This window comes from Coccinella septempunctata, chromosome 5 (assembly GCF_907165205.1).
Source record: "Coccinella septempunctata chromosome 5, icCocSept1.1, whole genome shotgun sequence".
NCBI lineage: Eukaryota > Metazoa > Arthropoda > Insecta > Coleoptera > Coccinellidae > Coccinella > Coccinella septempunctata.
In genome coordinates this window covers 774,755-799,911 of record NC_058193.1, presented here as the reverse complement: position 1 = coordinate 799,911, position 25,157 = coordinate 774,755, and the positions used below count along the sequence as shown (strand labels likewise).

The 25,157-nt window shown below is 35.7% G+C and overlaps 5 protein-coding genes and 1 long non-coding RNA gene across 6 annotated transcripts; all 6 read left to right on the top strand.

The window, feature by feature from the left end:
• Nucleotides 1–3,895: 3,895 nt before the first annotated feature.
• On the top strand, nucleotides 3,896–4,453 carry LOC123313017. Its single transcript, XM_044897679.1, has one exon. The coding sequence runs from the start codon at nucleotides 3,896–3,898 to the stop codon at nucleotides 4,451–4,453; it is 558 nt and encodes a 185-aa protein (XP_044753614.1).
• A 379-nt stretch (nucleotides 4,454–4,832) lies between these two features.
• On the top strand, nucleotides 4,833–6,401 carry LOC123313016. The gene has a single exon (XM_044897678.1). The coding sequence runs from the start codon at nucleotides 4,833–4,835 to the stop codon at nucleotides 6,399–6,401; it is 1,569 nt and encodes a 522-aa protein (XP_044753613.1).
• Nucleotides 6,402–9,055: 2,654 nt separating this feature from the next.
• Nucleotides 9,056–9,351, top strand: LOC123313631. The gene is made up of 2 exons (XR_006537759.1): nucleotides 9,056–9,226; nucleotides 9,286–9,351. It is a non-coding gene; the product is annotated as an uncharacterized LOC123313631 (long non-coding RNA).
• A 217-nt stretch (nucleotides 9,352–9,568) lies between these two features.
• On the top strand, nucleotides 9,569–11,583 carry LOC123313015. Its single transcript, XM_044897677.1, has 4 exons — nucleotides 9,569–9,638; nucleotides 9,694–9,795; nucleotides 9,846–10,145; nucleotides 11,537–11,583. The coding sequence occupies exons 2-4, from the start codon at nucleotides 9,723–9,725 to the stop codon at nucleotides 11,581–11,583; spliced, it is 420 nt and encodes a 139-aa protein (XP_044753612.1). The 5' UTR covers nucleotides 9,569–9,638; nucleotides 9,694–9,722.
• Nucleotides 10,478–11,570, top strand: LOC123313630. The gene is made up of 4 exons (XM_044898593.1): nucleotides 10,478–10,792; nucleotides 10,849–10,989; nucleotides 11,052–11,247; nucleotides 11,441–11,570. The coding sequence occupies exons 1-4, from the start codon at nucleotides 10,515–10,517 to the stop codon at nucleotides 11,471–11,473; spliced, it is 648 nt and encodes a 215-aa protein (XP_044754528.1). The 5' UTR covers nucleotides 10,478–10,514; the 3' UTR covers nucleotides 11,474–11,570.
• Nucleotides 11,584–18,909: 7,326 nt separating the features above from the next.
• On the top strand, nucleotides 18,910–19,851 carry LOC123314364. The gene is made up of 2 exons (XM_044899619.1): nucleotides 18,910–19,552; nucleotides 19,611–19,851. The coding sequence occupies exons 1-2, from the start codon at nucleotides 19,308–19,310 to the stop codon at nucleotides 19,780–19,782; spliced, it is 417 nt and encodes a 138-aa protein (XP_044755554.1). The 5' UTR covers nucleotides 18,910–19,307; the 3' UTR covers nucleotides 19,783–19,851.
• Nucleotides 19,852–25,157: the final 5,306 nt, after the last annotated feature.

Genomic DNA, 25,157 nt, shown 5'->3' with positions numbered 1-25,157 from the left:
ATGATTCCTTTTTTCTAAGTTTCCATCGCTTACGTTCGTAAGCACTGAACTGACACATCGGTTGGAGCGGCTCCGAACACATGCTCATGCTGTTCGTGCGTCGGAAAGAAAAATTGTCCGCATAAACGCTCATCGGGTGCGGCGTGCTCATTCGGCTATTTTGCTCAGATGTATACGCGCCTATAGATCAAACGTGCCGCACTGCCGCAGAAGCATCTGTACGTAATATAGAAATGATAGAGCGCCTGCGCACCGCGCATGTTTCTTGTTCTTTTTTTTTGCGAACGTATTCGATCTTTGAAGTAGAACTCTTGGACATTTTGGATCTAACGAAATCAATCAACATCATACTTGTGAACATTTTCGAAGTTTTCTGTTGCGGTGATCTCGTAATAATTTTAAATACGAACTTGTTCGATTTCAATTTATTCTGAAACAGAATATTGAGGTGATTTCAGTTGTGATCGTGTTTTAAGTGGAGTTAATATGGTCGGAAGAAAACGTGCATTAGATAATAACATTATTGTGTTAAAATTAGTAGAGCATAAAGAAAATGTTTCGAATGAATTAGGGAAACCCACTGATGAAATATGGAAAATTATCAGCCGAGAACTGGAGTACAAAATTTCTGCGAAGGCATTATATGTTTTTGTGAGAAGGAATTGCTCAGATTGTTGGAAAGATTTGGTAATATCAGAAAATAATTTAAATCTTGAACAAATTTGTGGAAGTGAAAATAGTAGTGATGACGACGAAATATTTACTATTTTGAATTTGGACTCTGCCGTAGTGAATTCTTTAATAGATAAGGAAAATCTCAAACTAAGGTCAGATTGGGGGGACAAACTGATAATTCTATTGAAAAATGATGAAAAAGCGGTTGGATATATATGGGCCTTCAAAAATTCTTATTTTGGAGCGGCAACTTTCCTGAAAATATTTGGAAGATGTGTGGAATGTAGTGCTACATTAGAGATGATAAATTATGATGGAATCGTTGAAGACAGATCTTTCATTTTGAATTGCAAAATATTCCGTTAATGATAATTTACAAACAGGTGAAAAAAGAAGAAAATTGTCAGGACCGATGAGGATGGAAGTTGGAGAAATTTTGAGTGCAGGTAAGCCCTCTATAAATTTTTTGAGAGATGAAATTTATATGGGTAAGAAGTACACAGATCTGCCAAAATTGAATTGTCTACGAAAATGTGAACAAGAATATAAGGCCAATAAAATGAAAATCGTGGATTCAAAGGAAACCGATCCGATTAAGAAATTAGTTGAATTCAAGTGGACCTTACCCTTCATACATGCAATAAAAATGATTGCAATAGATAAATTTTATATGTTTTATTGGAGTCCCGAACAACTACAGGTGTACAATCATTATTGTTCCAAATCAAAAATGAATATATTAGCGATTGGCAGTTTGATCCGCAATCTACAGAGGCCATACAAAACACCTCCAGTCATATATTTTTATATTCAGCTGTTATACATTTGAACCATTCACATGGACAAATACCAGTGACTCAAATGATTTCTACATGGTGCCAATATACCAATACAATTTTATATTAGCTGAAAAACTGGTTGAAATCAGCTAAATCTCCAAAAATAGTTGTTAGTGATCACTCATTAGCATTATTGGGTGCAGTTTGTTGGTCATTCAACAACCTCCTTCTGCCAGCTATATAGATATAATATATAGATATTTACAAGGAGACAGAAGCTCTAAGTTGACATCTGTTATGGTAAGAGTTGATTATGCACATTGCATAAAAATTGTCCTGCGATGGGGCTGCTTTAGAATGAAAAGCAGAAGATTCATCGAATTCTACGTCCATTTAATGTCGCATGTTATTCAGAGTACATCTTTCGAGAACATTTCGGCAATCTTGAAATCTATTCTGATAACTGCCAACAGTAAATTCATTGGACATAAAGATGGTGAGCCTATTCCAGCTCAAATACATCGAGAGCATCTAAAAAAACTTATTTGTGTGGACGCTGATTTGAACTTACCATATAATGATGATGGAGAATTCGATGAAATTGAAGAAAACGATCTAATTAGCAGTCTACAAATTTGGTTTGATCGAATTCTTGAGGAGGCTAAGGAATTCTGTAATTTCGAAACGGATGAGGAAAATTTTCATTACTGTCCGCAGATAAATCCATATTTGAGAAATTTTATGAAAACTCTTCCGTTATGGAGTGGTGTGTCTGTGACAATTTATAAATATGGATCCCCAAGTCAATCATCCGCAATAGTCGAAAGCTATTTCTCCGATTTAAAAATGCGAACAATGAAACAGGAAAATTTACCTTTACGAGTGGATAATTTCTTCTTGATTCACTACCAATCTATACAGAGCATGCTAATGTTAGCAAAAAGCGTTGATGATATAGAACATCCGTCTAGTAGTAAGTCATTTAATTTTTCTTCCTTGAGTTAAGTAGTCATAGATTTTGATTAATTATTTATCTATGCATTACCTCTCAGTACAATAGGCCGACTATGCCGAATAAGATGATAATATTGTTCAATTCATAGTACTTCCGAAATAACACTTTTATTTTTGTTAATCGGGTATTAAAGTTCACCTATCAAACGTTATTTATACATAAAGAATATTTCAAGTGAATAGAAATTTTTCGATTATGGAAATGGTGAAATTTATTTCACATTATGAATACAAAAAACTCAACCTGAATTGCGAAAATTTTAACACAGAAAAACCCTTGTAGAATCCAAGAATATTGACCTCATCACATTTCTCTCCAAATTTTATACCTCGTTGGTTTTCGGATTTTTTTTTAATCCCCAACGCGGAAACAACAATGTTTTCAAATGATGTAGCGAAGTGAATGTATAATCGGAAGTGAAATGAAATTGGAAATATTTCCAGTGAATTGGGTCTTCAAGCCCCTCTTACAAATTTCATTGATAACTGTTTATTATTCATTATTGAGAAATCATGTATTATGAAGACAGATCATCTTTCATAATTGCTTTCCAGCTACTGATAATAATTCATTAGAAATGGACGAAAGAGAAGATTTAGCTGGTTTCATAATTTTTTCGAGCTCGTACACGTGCACACGTATCTTGCATCGTTCTGATATTATTCTTTTGAATAGTTAGTTTTGTGACTTGAAACTTGTGCGAATTTTATGCCTAGTGTAAGTACACCAAGAATTTTTACAGTTTGGGCTTGCTGTTTCCCCTGGGACGATTTTTGTCCATTTTTTCTGGACGTAATATTGTTTGTTTACCTGCGAATTCCTTATCATTGCGCTGAGCTGAACATCTGATTGATAACGGGAATTCCCTAGATAAGGGTGAACATACACGTCCATTCAAGTATCCGCTGTTTCTTTCCCTGTGTTTTTGCCCGTTCCAACCTTGGCCTTTTTCTGTGTGTTAACTTTGAGTCTCCCTGACGGGCCACAGAGGAGTGAAGCGTGTATCCCTGTTTTTTATCCTTCTCTGAATTTTTAACGTTCCCCAATATGCCTGTATGTAATATTTGCACAAACGGTCTTTCCGCGAGGATGCCAGGCTTAAAATGTTCTGGTTCATGCGGTGAATATTTCCATGCTAAATGCGTAAATCTGAGCAAGTCGGATGTTGACCGGTTTCAGATGCCTGGTGTCTCTTGGACCTGTACTGCCTGTCGATGTCTAGCCGAGGTGCCGAGGCGTCGATCAGTTATTGCTGTCAACTGTCAATGAAGTTGAGGAGACATCTAGGTCATTCAGTGTACTTCAATAGATACAGGGAGACATTAAATCCCTAGTAGAAAAATATGAAGGCCTTCTTGGGTCTCTTTCCTTTTGTAGTGACTCAGTCACATCTCTTGAAAAAACTATTTCAAATCTCAGTAAGAAGATGAATGAGTTGGAGAGGATAACTAGGGAAAATATGATGCTTAGGACCTCTGTGAAGAATTTGCAGGATCGGGTCGATTCGCTTGAACAGCAAGGCAGAGCCAATAATGTCGAGATTTGTGGAGTACCTGAGAAGGAGAGTGAAAATGTTCTGAGTATTGTTACAAGAATCGCTGAGAATATTGGTTGCCCAATCGAGCCCTCTGAGGTGGATAGCTTTTATAGAGTCCCCACCTTCGACCCTAAGAAACCCAAAACTATCGTGGTTAAGTTTCTCTCTAAGCACAAAAGAGACAGTTTTTTGGGAGCGTCTAAAGCGAAGCGCCGTCAATTGGGTACATCTAGGGGATTCAAGATCGATAATATTTCCCACGAATTATACATAAATGAACATTTGACGACCAGGAACAAGAAGCTATTGATGAAGACCAAGGATGCTGCCAGATCAAAGAACTACAAATTTGTATGGATTCGCGATGGCGCCATCCTGGTCAGGAAGGACGAGCGATCAAAAATTATGAGGATTTCCGACGAGGATGAATTGGCTAAAATTGTTTAGATTCTTATTGTTTCAGTATATAGTATATATTTTTGTTGTATCGTATTATGGGATTGTCAGCTTTTTATCAGAATGTGCGTGGTATTAAATCTAAGTTATCATTGGTGAACGTGAGCTCAAGCACCGGTAGGCATGACATTATATTTTTAACAGAGACATGGTTGGATTGATCGGTCTTAGACTCTGAAATATTTGATTCACATTATAAGGTCTATCGCCGCGACAGGGAACCAACTTCATGTGTAAAGAGTAGGGGTGGTGGTGTCTTGATAGCAGTTTCTGGTGACCTCAAAAGCTACCCTGAGAGCTCATGGTCCTCTGAGTCCGAGGACGTTTGGGTGACAGTTGTTCTGGGGGACGGGAGCAAGATTCATCTGGGATGCGTTTATATTCCGCCTATAGGGATAGGTTGGCTTTGTCGGTCTTCCCTGAGAGATTGGTTGAGATTGTTGATGGTAATCGAGATGAGATGTTTGTGGTGTGCGGTGATTTCAACCTTCCAGGCATCAAGTGGGATGTTGATGAGCTGAATTCTTGTTACGAACCAAAAAATTTTAGGGATCCCAGTGCGAGCTTGTTTGTCGATTCGATGTCCTTGTCAGGATTGACTCAGTTCAATGGCTTCGCCGGTGTCTCGGGCAATGTTCTCGATCTGGTTCTCAGTAATAATTACTTGATAGAAGGCTTGAAAGTTTCTGATCACCCCCTGATGCCAGAGGACCCTTGTCACAATACTCTTGAGTTTTTAATTAGAGCCCCGATATGTTCCAGGAAGAATATGGGAAATTCTAGAGGACGTAATTTCAATATGGCCAACTACGATGCACTTAATGAAGCATTGGGTTCTGTCGATTGGGGTGCCGAACTTTCCTTTTTGAGTGTTGACCAATCCGTAGACAGATTTTATCAGATTATCGACGGTCTTCTGGATAGTTTCGTTCCACTATTGCCCAGATACTGCAGAAAATATCCATCTTGGTTTTCACTCTCTTCTGTGAGGGCCGTCAGAGAAAAGACTAAGTTCCATAAGCGTTGGAAAAAATATGGTAATGATATAGATTATTCAACCTACAGACTTCTCAGAGGGCGGACTGAATTTCTTATAGAACAAGATTACAGAAAGTTCATTGAGAGTATGGAAATTAACTTGAAGCTTAACCCAAAGTCGTTTTGGCGTTACGTGAGAGCCAAGAGGAACTCTCCTTGTGTGCCCGACTGTATAAGGACTCCGGGTGGTATTGTGGCTGATCGTCAGATAATTTGTGATCTTTTTTCGGAGTACTTTGGATCTGTATTCTTGCCTTCCAGTGTTGGAAACTTGGCTGAGTATCCTGAGGCACCTTTACATGTGGGAAGCTACACCATAAGCCGTGACAAGATAAAAGAGAAGATCATGGAGATGAAGAATGTGGGTCCCGGTCCTGATGGGATTCCCCCTTCATTTTTGAAGAGCTGCCTGGAACGCTTGGTTGAGCCTTTATTTATCCTCTTCAACAGATCTTTAATGGAGGGCTGCTTTCCTGAAAGATGGAAGTTCTCCAAAGTGGTACCCGTTTTCAAATCTGGCGACAAAAATCTCCTGGAAAAATATAGACCCATCTCTAAGCTTTGTGTGATTGGGAAGCTCTTCGAGGGAATCGTGACAGACTTCTTATTTTTCGATGTTAAGAACATATTGAACACTGAACAGCATGGATTTGTGAAAAAACGCTCCGTTGATACTAATCTGTTCACTTTTGTGGTATATGTGCTGGGTAGTATGGACTCTGGATATGCTGTTGACTCTGTCTATACAGACTTCAGTAAGGCTTTTGATAAAATTGATCATTCAATAATTATTTCCAAGCTTGCTGATGTGGGTGTGCATGGAAGCCTTCTAAGATGGTTGGACTCTTACCTCAGGAATAGGTCTCAGAGAGTAGTGTTGAGCCAATACTGTTCCGAGTAGATTAAATATGCAAGAGGACTTGAAAAGGTTTGCCTTATATTGCGAGAGAAATAAATTATTCCTCAACCTCTCCAAATGTTGCTCTATCACATTCACTAGAAAGTCTGATGTAATCTTACCTTCCTATACTATTTCCACCCATATAATTTCAAATGTCGACTCCGTGTGTGATCTTGGGATTACTCTGGATTCTAAGCTGATTTTTGATCAACACATATACAACATTACCAAAAAAGCAAGTAGCATGCTTGGCTTCATATTTAGAACCTCATATGAGTTTAGGAGTCCCATGGTATTGCGTACACTCTATTTATCTTATGTCAATAGCGTCCTGAGTTTCGGTTCAGTTATCTGGAATCCACGGTACGGAATATATATTGATAAATTAGAGAGTGTTCAGAAACGATTTCTCACGTGCTGTCGTACTCGTTTTTTCCCATCGGTGTTGGATACAATGGAGATGTACCGCCGGATGAATTTGATACCACTTGAAAATCGCAGAAGAATGGCTGATGTATTGTTTGCCCACAAGCTGGTTAATAGTAGACTGGATAGTGTTGACATCGTCTCTCAGGTTCGGTTGGTTGTCGCACCCTATAACACACGACACGGGAACACTTTCTATCTGGAGCAGGCCAGTACCAACTATTTCCTGTATTCACCGCTGCATAGAATAATGAGGTCATATAACTACTTGTCTCGGTCGACAGGTTTGGACATTTTTGCCGATACATTATACAAGTTCCGAATCATTTTGTTTCGGTTTTTCCGATCCGCATTTTTCTGTGATAATGCTGGCTGGTTGAGTTTTCTTGGGCCCGGTAGACTGCAATATTGAACATTTAATCGTTTTCACTCATTGTTTTTGATATTACACTTGTTATTATTCTAGGTAATTATTGTTATTTTTGCTCGATGAAAAATTGTTGTCTATTGTAATGTTAAATGTGTGGATACTTTTTTGGGTTTGTCCCGTTTGTATCCCAAAGAAAATAAATAAAAAAAAATAAAAATAAAAAATAAATAACCATCGAAACAGAAAATCCCAATGGAAATGAAATGTCCCCGTTCTGCACACATGGAAGTCAAGGTACTTTTTGTTCATATTCGATTTCAAATTTCAACTTTGAACATAAATTATAAGAGGACCTATAATAATATGTCTATGTTAAATAGAGTCAAAGCTAAAGTGAAAATTTACCAAGTAATGGATGAAATATGTCCTAAATAGCGTTTCTTCCTTATATTTCATGAATTTCATCTCATCATTGGGAATAATTCCGTATATACCACATAATGTATATTGAACCTTTGTTTCAATTGAATATTTCAAGATTATTTTTGTATTTTAAGACGAATGAGAAGTCATAAAAACGAAAGAAGTGTTAGAAGAACCTTCAACATTGCAATCCTCGAAGGGAAATTTGGAATCAACAGAACTTGGAAATCTAGAAGAAAACGAAGATATGAAGATTTTTATTTAATTTCTCTAGTAGTCTTGTCAATGAGGAAAAATTCCAAAAACTCATACATAATTACCATTTCTTCAAAAATGATTGTTGATTTCAATACGTCTGAAAACAGGGAGAAAAAAGTAAAAAATATCACATCATCTGTAGTAACAATTTCACATTACATTCATGTGATCATTCAGAAATCTCTCACTTCTCTCTCTCTCTCTTTCTATATACAGGGCGTTTCAAAAAAAGTTAACCCCCTTACTAGAAAAAACATGAGATTTTGAGACACCTACAGTTTGTTGGAAAAAAATTAGTTTTTTCGAAATATTTTTGAAACCGTACATTTGTTTTTCAGTTTTGTTAGGTTTTGTGTACGCAGTAAAGCACATATTTTCATATTTAAAATTATATTTTATTTTCAACAGTGCGACCGTACAGATTTCTGTCCGAATAAATTTAGTGAAAAAAATGATACGCCAATTGTATAGCAGGATTCCTATTATGATGATATATATCTACTTATAGTACGAGATCTCGCTGCAGAATCACTACGTTCATTACGTACAGAGACAAACACACATTTTTACGTACGTTTATGGATAGGAGAATACAATTATAACACCGCAGCCTGTCAAAAGCGGCCGCCAGTAATTTTAATTATATTAGTGTTAATCAATATTCCAAGAGAAATTTCGTTCACTCCGTTTTGAAATAAAATATCATCCACATCATAGCAATGCATGTAAAGAATACTAAAATCCATAGCTGCCGTTGCACACTCGGCCGCAACTACCTCGCAGCCAAGTGTAAGCAGGTAACATTTCGATGTATTTCTACGTTCATAACGTACACGGATGTTTTTGATATCAAATTGAAGCTAATTTTTTTTCGAATATGATGATATATGGCTGCCTGTGAAAAAATGGCCGCAAGTTAGGTCTGCCATCTGTTAAAATAGCGAGATATCCGAAATAAAATGAAAGAGATGGCGCGCAACGCCCGCCACTTGTTAGATGAGGATGGTGGATGCCAGAGCCGAGCATACGTTAATTCTCTCAAAGAATCCCAAACTCCCGGCGTCCCGGCCAATCAGGGTAAAGCTAACAGATTGAAAGAACAGAAGACAGTTGTCTCTTTCTATGTCAACAAATATTTTCCCGCTCTCTCGGCGCTCTTGTGATTATTTTCGTATTATTCTCAGAGACTGATTCTGATTCTCTGTTATTCTTCTGAATTCAGAGTGGTTGAGATAATTATTGTAATTCGCAAAAACACAAATTGTGACATTTAGTTACCAATCGTCTGGACAAAGCAATTTTGATTGCTGAATTTCAAGTGAACAACATCAAACATGGACCAGCAAAAGTAAGTTCGAAGTTATATATTTTTTTTTGCTTATGTTTTATTTGTTTTTATGTTTTAAGTGAACACCTCGTTTGTCACCTATGTGGAAAACAATTTTCCAGTGTGTCGAACAAAAATCGGCACCTGAAAAAATGCATAACTAAGCACTTGGAGGAAAAAAACAAAGCATGTTAAATGCCCACTTTGCTCTGACGAGGATGAAATATCATTTGGATCCCACGAACATTTGATAGATCATTTGGAGCAGATGCATTCTTTGGTAATCCAACAGTCTAGCCATCATTTTGAAAACAAGGAAGATTTTGAGGCTTGGAGATCTCTTTCCAACAGGAATGAATTTTAGAACGAGCAGTTAAAACTGATTCTGCTGAAGAATATATTTATTATAACTGCAATCGTAGTAATACTATAGGTTAGTGTTTGAAGAGCCGAATCACAATCATGAAATTTAAATATATTATTTTTAGAATATGTGAGTCAGTGTAGCCAACGAAATATGAAGAAGGGAGGCAGCATTAAGATATCTGGATTATGTCCATCAAGAATTTCTGTTAAAATTAACAGTTCTGGTAACATTTTTATACTATCACATTACATTCGTTCATTCATTTTTTTTCAGGAGTAGCGGTTAAATATATCGAGACACATGTTGGTCATAATGATGAACTTCGATCTAAACGTCTCTCCAATACTCAGCAGGAAATGCTTGCAAACAAACTTGTTGCCGGAGTAACTAAGGAAAGAGTTCTTGAAGATGCAAGGTTCATCAATGAAGGAAAATTAGAAAGAATGAATATTTTAACAAGAGGAGATCTCTCATATATCATTCGAAAATTCAATATAAACAAACAGCGACATGCAGATGATATGACAGCAACAGCCTTAAAAGTGGAAGAATTGAACAGTCAAGATGAAAACACTGTTTTTTTATTCAAGCAGATAGGTATGTTTTTATACACTAATTTGATTCTGATTTAATACCTGCTTATCATATTTTTATCAGGAGAAAGTCATCCTCAGCTGCAAATTGAAGATTTTGCTATATAGCTTTCATGAACAAGACTATGGAAAGAAAGCTGAGGGAATTCCCAAAAATTATTTGTATTGATGGCACTCATGGAACCAACATGAGAAATTATGAATTGACTATTGTTTTAGTGAAAGATGAGAACAATGTTGGGTTCCCTGTATCCTTTTTGATTTCTAATCGTTTGGATCAGACGATCCAAAACATTTTTTTAGGTCATTAAGGGAAAGACTTGGGGAATATATAAAATGTAAGTATATTATGACAGATGATGATGCCAAATATTTCAATGCATGGTGCCAAGAAATGGTGAAGGATGAGAAGCCAAGACGTTTGCTTTGCACATGGCATGTCATAAAAAACTGGAACATCCAAGGGAGAAATAAAATAAAGAAAATAGAAATCAAAAAAGGAATGAAACACAAAATGAGGCATATATTGAAAGAAACTGACCAAACCAAATTCCTAGAATTGAAAGAAGAGTACTTCAAATATTTGGAAGAAGAATGTGAATATGATTTTTTGAAATATTTACAGAAGTGAGTTGTGATATAAGCAATTTAGGCAACTTTATTCTAATTTCATATTCTTTCAGACACTATTTTCAGAGTATTGAAAGAATAATGATGTGGTCCCATTGCTTCAGGATAAATGTTGGTATTAATACTAACATGGCTATTGAGAGCCTAAATAAAGTGATAAAATACAATAAAATGAAGGGAAAGCAGAACCTACGGTAAATCTTTGTACATTGATACACTATAATTAAGTATATTATTTGGAATATGTGGATTTCAGAATAGAAAAATTATTAGATTTATTAGAAGATCTAGTACAAGATGAAATGTGGAAAAAATTTATTGATTTGGAGAGACCTAACGCAAATTCCTACCAAAGCAGAGTAAATAGAGAAGCTCATATAAAGGCTGAAAATGAAGTAAAGGACAAAGTGATAGTATTAGATTCTGGTGAGTTCAAAATTTTCTCGACTTCGGTAAGTGGAAAATTTTATATAGTTAAATATAACGAGATGTGTGACGATGAATGCAGAACCTTGTATTGTGACCAATGCAAAGTATGTATTCATAAGTATCAATGTCAGTGTCCAGAATACACTATCAAAACTGCATTGTGTAAACATATTCATGCAGTTGCTTTGGCCGAAAAGAGGAGCGATTTTGTTGTAGGTCCAGAGAGTGATGAATCTCCATTATGTATAGATGAGCCTTCGACTAGCAGGGTTCGAAATCAAAATGAAGTTGACAATTTTATTGAAGAAATAACAGAATCTCAAAATACTGTTTCCATTGATCCTAGTACCAAGGCGTGAGGTAAGTTGGGTAGAAAATTTGTGATGGGAATATCCTGTGCATTAAAATTTTTGTAGACTGTATTGAAAGATACATTCCTGAAATTAAAATCATTGGATGATGAAGAATTTTATAAGATGGTAGAGATTATCAATAAAACTTATAATAGTTCTCAAGCCAAAAAAAACCCAAAGAGTAGAAAAAAGGAAAAGCAATTATATTATCCTAACAAAAAGTAGAATATTATGAATGTTGGTGATGGAATATTATTCACATTTATAACTTGCTTTTCGTTTGAATTTAGAAGGTTAATATTAATCCACTGCTGCTTTGTGTTGGTTTTCATTTTTGATTACTTTGTAGAAATCACTTAGAGGGTGTGAAGGTGGGGAGGTGGTGGGTCAATATCTACATCTATCATGGATGTCTGATTTGTAGAATATGTGTGCTTCACTTTAGAAATGATGATGCATGAATTTGTTTTTTTAGTGATTGTGAAATATAATTTCATTCATGTAGATATCGATTGAAATTTATTTTGGGAGGATTTTGCATCTCTTCACAAACCTTTTAGGGCTTTCACTCCCAATCTCTGAAACAAAATTAATTAAAAATGTGTTGACAATTAATGTCAGACAAAAAGCGACAATTCCAGAAGATTTTCAAAAGTAGATTTTTTCGTCTGATGAAGGACTCTGATATAGTCTCCGAAACGTTACGAAGAATTATAGTTTCAACGTTATTTATTTTGAGTTCATTGTCAGGCAACAATTTTTTCTAGTTAATTTGCTCCTGACAAATTAGTGCAAGAATTCACGCAGGAGCAAATCGTTGATTTAATTTTTAATTAATTTTGTTTCAGAGATTGGGAGTGAAAGCCCTAAAAGGTTTGTGAAGTCATTCATGTAGGTCAATGTGGTTTTATTTTGATTTCGGATTATCTAATTATACTGAAGAAATGTATAAGATTGCTTAATTTATATCCATTCTGAATACATTTTGTTTGTTTGTAGTGTTCACTTGTGTTGCGCACTCAAACTTATTCCGAGTAAGCTTTGATTACTCAAATTCACAAATGTATGTATGTCTTCCTCGGAGTATGCTCTCTGAGCATGGTCATAATCTACTCTTGTAGTAAGTTTGTGAATGCAACCTTGGAGAATAATGCTATCATACATGCACTGTTGCTTCCCATGAGTTATGCAGATTTCTGTTTTGTGAAACAAGTAAATGTAATAGACTCGTACTTCTTGGATATTCTATTGTTCATTGTAGAAAATAAAGAATGATAACTTTTCAACCTGGATGTTTCTATTATTCCCTATGTCCTGCCAATTTCATTTTCAAGAGCATCTTTGAAAATATTTGAGTGAGAAAATTTGTGTATCTCTTTTTGCAAGCCAATTCTTCAAAGTTTTTGATAAAAAAAAATTGAAGAAGCAATTATGAAGTTTATTGCCTACGAGTTCTGAAGAAAAATATCCCTAGAAAGTTAATCCTTATTTTGAATAGACATCAAATTGTCTGATAACATTAGTTATTTTTTTCTAATCAATTTTGAATATGACTTAGATTTATAGTTATGTTTTAGTATTCAAAGAAAACAGCTTCCTTGAAGTGGATACAATTTTCAATATCTTTTTAATATTAACTAAAATGGCATAATAAATTTAGGTAATTATGAAGTTTACCGTCCACTGCCAATTCCGTATTTTTATTACATTTTAATATTAACCAAATTTTATATCATATTTAAACAAAGTGTAAGGTTTCGCACCACCTTAACTATCAAAGAATATTCATATTCATCCACATGAGGAACTAACGGAGAAATTTGTACAATACTATACTTCCAATATTATTATTTTTAATCCATGTTTGAATAATATACTTCATATTAATCAGTGGATTACAAAACAGAACACTAATATCAGAGACTCTGACTAATATTATTACAAGCTGAGCTTTGTAGCAAAGATCTTTCTTTGTAGGTTAAGCTATCAGCTGAAAGCTGTCAATTCATAACACAACATTCGTTTTTCGATTCACACACGTCAATATCGGGTGCATTGCGTAGGGAAAACGACAAACGAGATAGCTTTGCCCTGATTGGCTAGGATTTTGGGATTCTTTGAGAGAATTAACGTATGCTATGCCAGCCGTGTGAGCATGATAGGGTTCTTAGCCGGCGGCTCAAACAATAGTAGGAACGACTTAACATTTACAAAATTATAATTACCTAATGAATATTAGGAAAAAACTTAAAGTATTAAAAGATTTAGTTTATAATAAAAAATAGTACAGGTACAAATGTAATAAAATCTCAAGAATTTTTTTTGTTTCTTCAAAATCAGTCTCTTGAATCAAGTTATATTTTATATCAGTGTATTACATTTTCTAGTCCGATTCCTCGCTGCTTTCATAATCGCAGTTGTCACTATCGTCGTCGCAATCAGAGTTTTTTCATCATCTGAAAATGTGTTAGCTCAATTACATAATACATTTTCAACTTGTATCGGAGTTGAACTTCCCAGAAACCAAGATGCTTTCATGGCACCATACAGAAGAAGCCAACCATTTATTCTTAGCACTAAACTTTAAACAGAGGTACTTAGTAGCAATGAGCAACATCGAATTGACGAAAATCGTCCGTAGCACCTTTTGTTTTAATGACTTCCAACACGATAAAATGTGGGTTGAAACAAACCCTTTGATTTTCTAATGAATTTTTCATTATTCTCTTTTGCCGCATACATCTTGTTGAACATGATAAATCGTCCAGTGTCTTTGAAATGAACTTTGGTGAGACTTTTTAAAAAATTCTTCTTTTGTTTTAATATTAATTTATTTGGACTTCATTCTCATTAGAATCTATTATATGCATTGCGCACGAACTCTCAATATTCGTATAGCGCCCGACGAAGGGTTAATACATAAATAATATCAACAGCGTTGTGAACAACGAGCTCTAACACGTGGTTATAATGTAAGAATAATTCAGATGCACTGTTGACAACCATAAGACTCCTTTCAGACCACGGCTTTTTACCGTCGAGTTTTTACCGGAAAACAACCGAATGAAAAATTATTCATCGGGTTTTATCCGTACGGTGGGCACATCCAGCTCTCTAATCTCGTGGCGATAAGCGCCGCCGAAAGTGCAATCTGGTTGTTTTCCAGTGCAAAACTATAAACCGGAACATGAGTGAAAGATCCCATAATATCAGTAGATATATTTCGGTGCGAAATGAGTCTAACTCTTTCTTACTTTATTTCGGATATCTCGCTATTTTAACAGATGGCAGACCTAACTTGCGGCCATTTTTTTCACAGGCAGCCATATATCATCATATTCGAAAAAAAATTAACTTTAATTTGATATCAAAAACATCCGTGTACGTCATGAACGTAGAAATACATCGAAATGTTACCTGCTTACACCTGGCTGCGAGGTAGTTGCGGCCGAGTGTGCAACGGCAGCTATGGATTTTAGTATTCTTAAGGCCTGCCGCAGACATGCAATTTTTAGTTTTGCAACTGTTTAGTTTCAGAAGTGAGTACAATGCATTTATATGGGGCCGCGCAGACATGCAACTGAAAAATTGCAGCGATTGCCTTTGTGTGCGCCCTCGAACCGCTTGCAATCAACCTGTTGCGCAACTGAAAAGTTGCATGTCTGCGGCAGGCCTAACATGCATTGCTATGATGTGGATGATATTTTATTTCAAAACGAAGTGAACGAAATTTCTCTTGGAATATTGATTAACATTAATTTAATTAAAATTACTTCCGGCCACTTTTAACAGGCTGCGGTGTTATCAGTGTATTCTCCTATCCATAAACGTATGTGAAAATGTGTGTTTGTCTCTGTACGTAATGAACGTAGTAATTCTGCAGTGGGATCTTAGACTATTATAGGGAGAAGTATTTGGGAACCTAGCAATTGTTGTTTGGGCAATTAGTAGTCAATCGACATTTACATCTATATTTCGAAACTGATTGCGTTTCTTCTTCAGCATGATCTGACAAGCATAGTATATAAATAACAAGGAGAGCATCGGGGAATTATATGATCACATTCGAAAAATATTTTCTTTCACAGGAAACAGTTGTGGATGCAAATTCTGGGTTTGAAAGAATTTGTCGTTAGAAGGCATCACAGAATTTACAACAACCGCTTAAATAGGGATAAAGCTTTCACTGATGCAATTTTACAGAAAATCAATGGAAATGCTATTTCCATATCTTGGGTATCCCCTCTTCTTGCAGGTATTAATCTTATTTAAATAATTACTATTTTCGTCCAACGTTGCATATTGTCATATTCAGATATTACAATAACTCTTATTTCGATGTTTCAACAAATGCATTGGAAAGCATGTCTTCCCTAATTGATGAGGAACATGCTGGTACATCAGGAATTTCTACTTTCCCATCATCGGGTATTATATTCATTTCTATAGAATATCGATTCATTTTATATGGTTCCATGTTTTCCTCAATTCAATCAAATGTATAATTCCCTTATAAACTACAACTTTCATTTCAGAAGTGGACATGATATTTGTAAGCTTCAATGGCAAGCAAGGAGGAGAAGGTAAAAAATTGGCAGTTCATGAGGCATAACAAAAATGGCAGCATTCGAAAATCTATGCCACCTTTTCAAAAAGGTTGGCTCCAATCAATCAATGCAATTCAAAAGATCTGGAATACTTGAGGCATAATAGTTAAATTTCGCTTAAGACGAGATCTTTGAATCAAGATCCGTTGGAGAACCTGTTTGGGCAAATAAGGTATGGTTGCGGATCCAATGACAATACTATAGTGCAGCAATTCATTGGAACGCTGAAAACACAACTTCTCAATGATTGGTTAATCAATGCTTTCAAGGGAGAAATTGTGGCGATAATGAAAATCTCTTCTGCAAATTAAAATCATTCCTCAATATTTCCTTTGAGAGCGAGGAGAGGTAAGTTCCAGAAGATGCTTCTTTGACCGATCAAGTACGTCAGTTCCAGATGTCACCTGAGGAACTATGAGTTGATATTTCAAGAGAAGTTTCTTCTAGAAACCCTGCTGTATTTTCGGTAGCATATGTGGCAGGAGCTATTCTTGAAAAAATATATGCTGTGCCTTATGCGATAATATGATAATCTCATTGAGTTCAGAACCTCAAAATTTATTCATCGTCAATAAAGAATGGTCGGATGAAAGATCTGTTCTGATGTTCCCAAGTGAGGTACACTGTTGATGTAGGAGGTGGAATATAAGGTTGGAAGAATTTTTAAATTACTCCCCATCCCATCATAAAGTAGCAGTAACTGCACTTAGGATAATTATTTCTGACATAAATTTTGAGGATCTAGGATGTCCTTATCATAAAGATCGCATAAGGGATATTACGATTGCTGCTATATGTAGGACTGGCATTCCTTGGTGGTGCAAAAGGAAGTGCGAAGAAGTGAAGTCAGATGCCAAAAATGAGGCCTCTGAAGAAAAAAATGAAAAAAATCCTTCATTCTTAATAAAATGAAGATTCTTTTTTTTGCTTTACTTGGATACAGCTTTTGCATCATCACGCATTTCGATCGCCATTCTTTTATATCTTCATGACCTTCATCGATCTATTTTTCATGGTTTCCAAAACTCTCCAAGTTGAATTAATTTTATATCAATCAATGTTTATTTTCATTCCCAAAAGAAAAACTTACTACATGGTACATGTTCTAATGTTTAATTTCTATGCACCAATTGTAATAAATCCTTTGATTTATCAGTGTATATATGTATGAATATCAATAAACATATTCTTGTGGAGACAGAGTTTTATTATTCCTAAAATTTTAAAAATGATTGACTTTGCACATGAGGAAAAACTTTCATTTTTGATATTCAAGACATTTTTCGAATGAGTCGATATTATGTGTCTTGGAATATCAGAAATGAAAGTTTTTTCATCATGTTCGCAAAAATCAAAATATTCAACTGCGATATAGACTAATGCAGATTCAAATTTCCCGCCATTTTCTCCGCCGCCTATTCCAGCGCCACCTATAAATTGCCAAAGCCAATGTTAGAAAGAGATGGAAGACAAAATCGGACATAGATTTAGTTCCTAGTTGACCATCTCGGTTGTCTCTGGATGCGGATGCGATTCTTATATCCCCACTCCGAGGGTCGGCCGATCTTACACGTATTCAAGAAGCTTCGAAATCACCGTGCCCTTATAAATTCACTAGGAATTTCGAATTTTTATGGTCAAAAAATCACTAAACTACTTTTATACGGTACGAATACCCTTTTTGAAAAATTAACTATTCATTTAATTATCAAAAAATCTAACTACAATTAGGGATATATTATATTTTCATTGACGAAACTACTCTTAAACGGTACGAATACGCTCTTTTCTAAAATAGATAATATATAATATCTTAGAATAGACAATGAGGAAATCTAGAAATATGAAAACTAAACGCCCAAACCATAGCAAGGAAGGCCCAACTCGTGCTGGTCGACCGTGTATGTATCTAGCAGCGACGTAATACGATGTATTGTTCAGTTCAACTTGGTTATAACTGCGTGCGACGTAGGTGCTGTATAGTACCATAACATGAAGCGTTTCGCTAGGCTAGTGCGGCTGGCCGACCTAGCGTGTTTAGCGTAAGGAAAGAGAACTTCGAAATAAAGTAATTCAGGGCGACTGGGGCGTCATGTTGATCGAAATAAGTTGTAGTACGTTATACTAGGGAATTAATTGAGATTTGAATATCGAAATTGATCATTTGGAATGAGTTTTGAAGAATAAAATAATTATAATTATTTTATATTTCTCGATTATTTTTGCATACCCTGACGAGCCGTCATTGGTATGATGGTATATTGTTGCGTTTAATATGGGTTATTGCAATTTTCACTTGATTTTCCCTTAAATCTGATATATTAATTGAAGATGTTCACTTCGACCTTCGATTGTTCTTAGATACACTCTACTTTTACGAATGTAACACGGAATACAGTAAATTGTGTAAAATCTCACTTTGTTTCTTTTACCCCTATTTTTACAATTGACCGTATAAATTAAACTACTTTCATTTATCGTAAAACAAAATATGAAATAATTTTAACTATTCGAATATCGAACTTTTATTCCGAAGTAACAGCTGACTGCTATTCGTAGTGTATGTGTATGACCTACACTTGATAGAGTTGCTCGTGTTTTATTATCTTTAACGATAAAAGTTTCATTTGTTCATTTTGTCAGTTGTGTGAATTTTTGAGGTAAGTTTTCGATTAACATATAATAAAGAAGCTATACGGCAAGTTTCACAAACCTTTGATTACTTGATTAACAATTTCGTTACAACTTGTATAATCTAATTACCGAAACCTTTTTTCAGTTTTTTCACGATGGGATTGGGAACAGTAGAGGGACTTTTATGTTAGGTGGTTTGATAGGTCAACTTCTTGGGACCTCTTTCCAGTTTCCGGATAGAATGCGTTGCTACGGGAATGATGCCATTTCCCTCTCCAGCTATAACTTCGCCGATGTTATAGATTTTTCGCCAGTGGCGTAAAGTCTTTTCGTAACTGGCCAAGGGTATTTTTATCAAGGTTTTCTTATTGTACAGGGTATAAATATGAAGGAACTTTAACACCCCAATCTAGTTTTGTGAAATCAGGCAATAAATTCTCGAAAAGATGTATTTTGGAAACTGTTCAATTCAAAATTTTATTAGCCATTATGAGCATACCGTGGAATTGGGATGCAATGCCGAAGACTCCCGAAGAGGGAGAAGCTAAGGCTCGTGAATGGGCGCTTCTTGCTACCTCCAAAAGGTGTAGGGTGCATAGAATCCCCATGAAGTTTTATAGTAGCCGGACACATTGTCGCTTCAGATGCCCTAAAAGGGGTTGCAATGTGGAGATTTCCGAAGGCATCGGCAGCTTTTTCGAAGAATGCCGTTTGAAGATGCATATTGCGATAGGGTAAGCTATTTTTCATAATGAATGATAAGTTATTGTCATTGTTGTATATTTTTCCCAGATTAATGTATTGCTTCACGGGAGATTGGAGCTACAAAGATGCTCGTCATGAGCTTCGGAGTAGGTCGGACGAGGCTGGTAGTGCGGAGTTGAGTCCGGGAACCATTGCCGCGTGGTATTTGATTTTTTTGCATCTTTTCATTCATACTGAATTTATTATTGTGACAATATAATCAGGTACCGTTACTGTCCAGAAATGGTGGTCGATCACTTCTCGACTCTCCAGCAAAGCCAACCGAAGATTGGCGGGCCAGGTGTTGGCGGGTTCTGCAAGGCCACTGGGTCTTGGGAATGGTAGATACAGTTACCAACGACGTCAGAATGGTGGTAGTGGAGCAGCGAGATGCTGATACATTACTGGCTGAAATAGTCCTTCATGTTCTTCCAGGATTTGTAATCCACACAGATTGCTGGAGAGCTTATGACGGAATGTCCTCATTGTCCGGCCAGAATTATACCCATCGAAAGGTTAATCACAGCGACCCGGAGCATGGATTTGTTGGTTGGTTGTTCATTCATATTGAGTATTTTATTAATTTACAAAATATTCTTTTTCAGCTGTTGATGGTACCCACACGCAGCAGATCGAAGCTACCTGGCGTCCTGCGAAAGATTTTTTTTGTGGGAGCAGTAGATTTGCAGACACCCACTTCGCAGATAGGCTCTGCGAGTATTTGTGGAGCCTTTATTGTGAGAAAAATAATATAGATCTTTTTGAGAGCCTCCTCGAAGCCATACGAGCAGCTTACACGCCATGAACTTATGTGCTTAAAACCCGCCTTTCTCAAGGCGAGATCCTGATGATGAATCCGAGTGAATTTTGAGGGGTCTAGAGAATCAGCTAACAACTTCCACGTGGTATTCTCTGGGCATTGAACGGCTAATGTTAGCACCATCATTTCATCGAGTATTAAAATTGAAGTTTGACGTTATTTTTGTTCATTATGCACCATTATGAACGGAATGCCAGAATAATATTATAGTTAACATCAATGCAATCCATAAAAGATTGTTAGATTTTCCCATTATAACATCCTATCCTATCTCTCTTCAACATGTACCAACAACAAAATGCAGACCCCAAAGATTAGAGACCTAGATGAAGAGCTTCTCCAGCGGCCGCGTCTTCCAAACTAAAAATGTACAGTGATTCTGATAAGTCTTGTTTAAGTCACTGCATAGAAATGCCATTGCGAACGGGGCTTTTATTATTATTATTATCTTCTTGGGAAGAAACTTCATCAATAAACAATCAGTCTAATATAAATGTCTAATTTAAGAATAACTAGACACGGATGCTACGCAGGAGTTCCGTAAATTATGGATAAATAGCGCCAAATTGAAATCATTTCCTTTCATGAATTACAACGTCAACGCAGATTTAACTAAACTGTTTCGAAAAACTATGTATGTTCTTCAAAAAAGAAAAAAAAATATTTTCATTTTCTATGGTTCAATGTTGTTTTCTTTGGTAGAAATGTCGAATTTGACATCCAAATGTCACAATTTGATGCATTTTACGAAAATTTCAAAAAATCATAACTACCAAACTATAAGTTTCCACAGATTGAGAATCTACAAGAAAAAAAATAATCAAAATTGGAGGTGGGTCATATATCGAAGTTTTACCGTTTCACTGTATGTATTTTACTGTATGATACCGGCGCCGGCGTAGTTATATAATCCATTCTTTTGTATTCCTTTTTTTCTTATCGTTTTTTTAGATTCAACATTTACTCATGAACTGGTTGTACGTTATTCCATAAAGAATGATGTACCTATTTACACTCAATATAGTCACAGCAAGTTGGCAAAGTATCATTTTGCGGGGGTGGCAAAACGTCTGGCGGCAGCCCTGTATCTGGTTGCAAAAGCAATTATCGTCTAATGAGAAGGTTTCGGTATTCAGATTTTCTAAAGACCCCGCGAGGAGATTAATGCGCCAATGCAGGAATATCTGCAGTTCAAGCGAGAACAGCAAACATTGCAGCAGGCAGACAAACATCCCCTTGATGTATTTTTTTCTTCGATGGCTGCAACGGTTAAGACATTTCCTGCTGCACTACAAATTAAAATCAAACAACAGATTTTTCATTTGATAACAGATACCGAAGCATCACTTATAACTTCGGGAAATTCCATCCCAGGGCCTTCACAATATGCTGTCCAACCTGAAGCTTCCTCTCCATCGCAAAATGCCTCCCACAACATATCAGCAGGAGCAGGACCTTCCAAATACGCCAGACAAACTTTAGGTTCCGTTTCCCTACCCTCGGTATCACCATTACAATCCAGAAATTTCATCTCTGCACCACCAGGACCTGCCGGATTTGATGGCAACATCAATACTATAGATAACTTAAATATTGAAGAGTACCATACATCGGCACATACTAATTACCACAATGTGCCACAGAATTCTTCCAAATGAATGGATTTATTTTCAGTTTTTATTGTTCCTACTTTGATATTTAACAGAAATATTTCATAAGTTCGTTGTTGCATATTTTTAGATGTTACTTATATCAAAGAATAACTTTTATGTTTTGTTATTTATGATGTTAAAAATAAAAATATATTTATACAAGAGGTTTTTCGTTTTGTGTCAGCCGTAAAAATATAACCTCCATCTACTATATATAATATAAATATCATTCAATAATAACAAGTGGGTATCTACTTACCTCAAGCATAACATTAACCTTTCCTCTGCCCCAATGGGTTTGCGAGACGGACACTTTTCCTCAGTAATGGCTTCTCTTATGGATTCCAATAATTAATGGAATTTAACTCGCGTCATTCTGAAGTAATTGAAAAACTTTTTTTCGTCCTTCATCAAGTCCGGAAATAAATGAACATATTCTCCAAAATCCTTCCTTTTTTTACATATGTCATGTATCCACATTCGTCTTCGCTTCCTTCGCTTTTGAAACTCTTCTTCCTCCAGAACAAAAGCTAGTTCCTCACGGCTTGAAGACATATTCGCAACTAATCTATTCCTCCGGCGATTCCGATGTTGTATGTGCGATACCTTCATAAAAATTCCGCCGCTGCCGTGCCGTTCCTTCCATGCCGTCCGTCCGATGCCGATGTACATATGTGCGCTTACCTTAAAATGGCTTAACGCAATTCATAGGGAAAGCAGTTTTAAAGTTAACGAAGATACCGTAGTATGCATCAAACATTTTGCAGATTCACATGTTTTGCAGATTCACATGTTTTGAAAAAGAACTCTTTTCCAACCGCGAAAAGTTCCCAAATTAACCGATCATGCATTTCCCTCAATTTTTCCGAATCAACCTAGTTATATGTCGTCCAAAAAGAACTGATTCAGAGGAACGTAGACAAACATTAGTTTTTTATTATGATAACGTTTATTAGCGACTGCGACAACAAGATCAAATTAGTTCTTTTTCACATTTTTGTGATCATTTCAGACACAAGGCTGTTTATGTATGTTATTGAAGGACCACCTTTTATATATTTAATAAAAGAAAATATTAAAACTGGAAAGGACTCACCCTTTTTTTACAATGTTCGTCCTGAATATTGTTGTTTTCTTAGGTTGTTACGTTTTTTTTTTCTGATCAAGAGAAATGAACTCAAATCGTAACACAAAATGAGAGTATGGTGCTCGCGGCTCAGCTCTAGTGAAGAAGGGGTGGATTTCTTCAGTTTTTCACGATGGTCTGAAATAATCAACTCAAACAAAAATAGGGGGGGCGCCAGATAGTTTTAATAAAAAATTTAATATACAATTAACACTTCCTACTTTTCTATTATAGTTCCCAAAACTACCAAATTTAATGAAAGATTTTGAAGAGAAAAGTGTTATGATTTTGAAGTTGAATTCAGATATATCTTTGAATGAGTTTTAATTAGGTGCACCACAAGTGAATGGATGGAATATATGAATGCCGGCGTTCATGTACAAATATCTTCACAGTGATCAAAAAATTTTCAAAAAGTGTTCAAAATTATAGAAAGGTGTATTATAATTATGTCAAGAGAGGATAAATAACTATATGAATATTCAGATTTCCCAATCAATAAATATATGGTCCAATATGATTATTTTAACTAAAATGTCCAACAAAATAGTTCAGATTGTGTAATTATATAAGGAAAGTGAAAGATGCTACTCATCCAGAGAAAGAGATCCCGTAGATGATTAGGAAGATTGACTTCTTCCCTCTTCCAGCCAGAAAAGTTGTTCCAACACCTCGTATGGGGGTGCCTATAGGTCTCAGGAAACAGTTTGCACAAACCAACACGCCAAATTGTATGCTTATCAAAAGAAGCCTGCAATAAACTCTAATGAAGGCAAATGAAGAATAATGAATTATTCGTTACCTAAGATAGAAGGCGGCTTTTCTAGAGTTTTCTATCGAAGTATGTCGATTTATCACGTATAAGACGGAGATTTTACTTGATTTCCAAAAAATATAAAATAAAATCAGCAAAATCCAATTGATTCAACAATTTTCCAAATTATCCAACACAACAGGTCGAAGAGAAAATCTTAATCGGAAACAGTTGATATCTTCTATACTCGATAAATACTATCTTAGAATTAAATTCACTTCATTAGTTTTATGCAGATGGAATATGGGACAAGTTTTTTGTTTAGTGAAAACGGATAAGAGAAGTTTTGTTGACTGCCTATACTTGAAGGGCGGAAAATGGAAATATATTCAATATTGGACCGTGAAGAATTGAACAAGAATACGAGTCAGCCGAAAATCAAAATGGGAAAGGGTGCTTCACAATTCCATTGTCGACTCAAACATTTTATGAAAAGAAAAATATATGAATACAATTTATAAAAACAATAAACGTTACAAGGTAGCGGAAAGTTAATGGAAAAAAGGGAAAGAAAACACTCCTAAGCTGAACGAATACTGGCTTCGGTAATTATGGCACTAATTCAAGCGGACAGATTCATTCGCAGCGAAATATTCAAAAATAAAACTTAAATTCAATGCACAAAACTCCGTAAAATAAATCAACATATATGCGTTTTTCAACTAACTTTTAATCGCGATACAAGAATAAAACACCTGTCGCAATTTTGTCTTCTATCCTTGTCGCGCATGTACATCCGAAGGCTATTTCCAACTTCTTCTTCAATGTCAAAGAAAATGATTCCGTCCAATTTTATAAAATAAATTTTCAAGGTTCATTCGCGAAAATATCGTTAGGGTTTAAAATTCTTAGTGATTTGAGAATCGAAGTATTTAGAGACAAAATTAATGTACCCATTTCTGATTTCAACTCGAAATTTGAAAACTTAGTTGCGCAGTTAAATATAGGACCGATGTAGAATCAGACATCTCTGCCAGCAATACTTCAGATCAATGTCTTTTCGATGAAGTTAAAGAAGATATCAAGAAAATTTATAGCGCCCCAAAGATTGTATCCAAAAATTAGAAAAAATTTGCTCAGACGACATTGACACTGCTAAGATAATCAGAAAAATATCATTCTTGAGTAACTAAAATTAGTCGTTTCACCGAAACCAATTTATTCAACAGAACTGTTTTTGTGG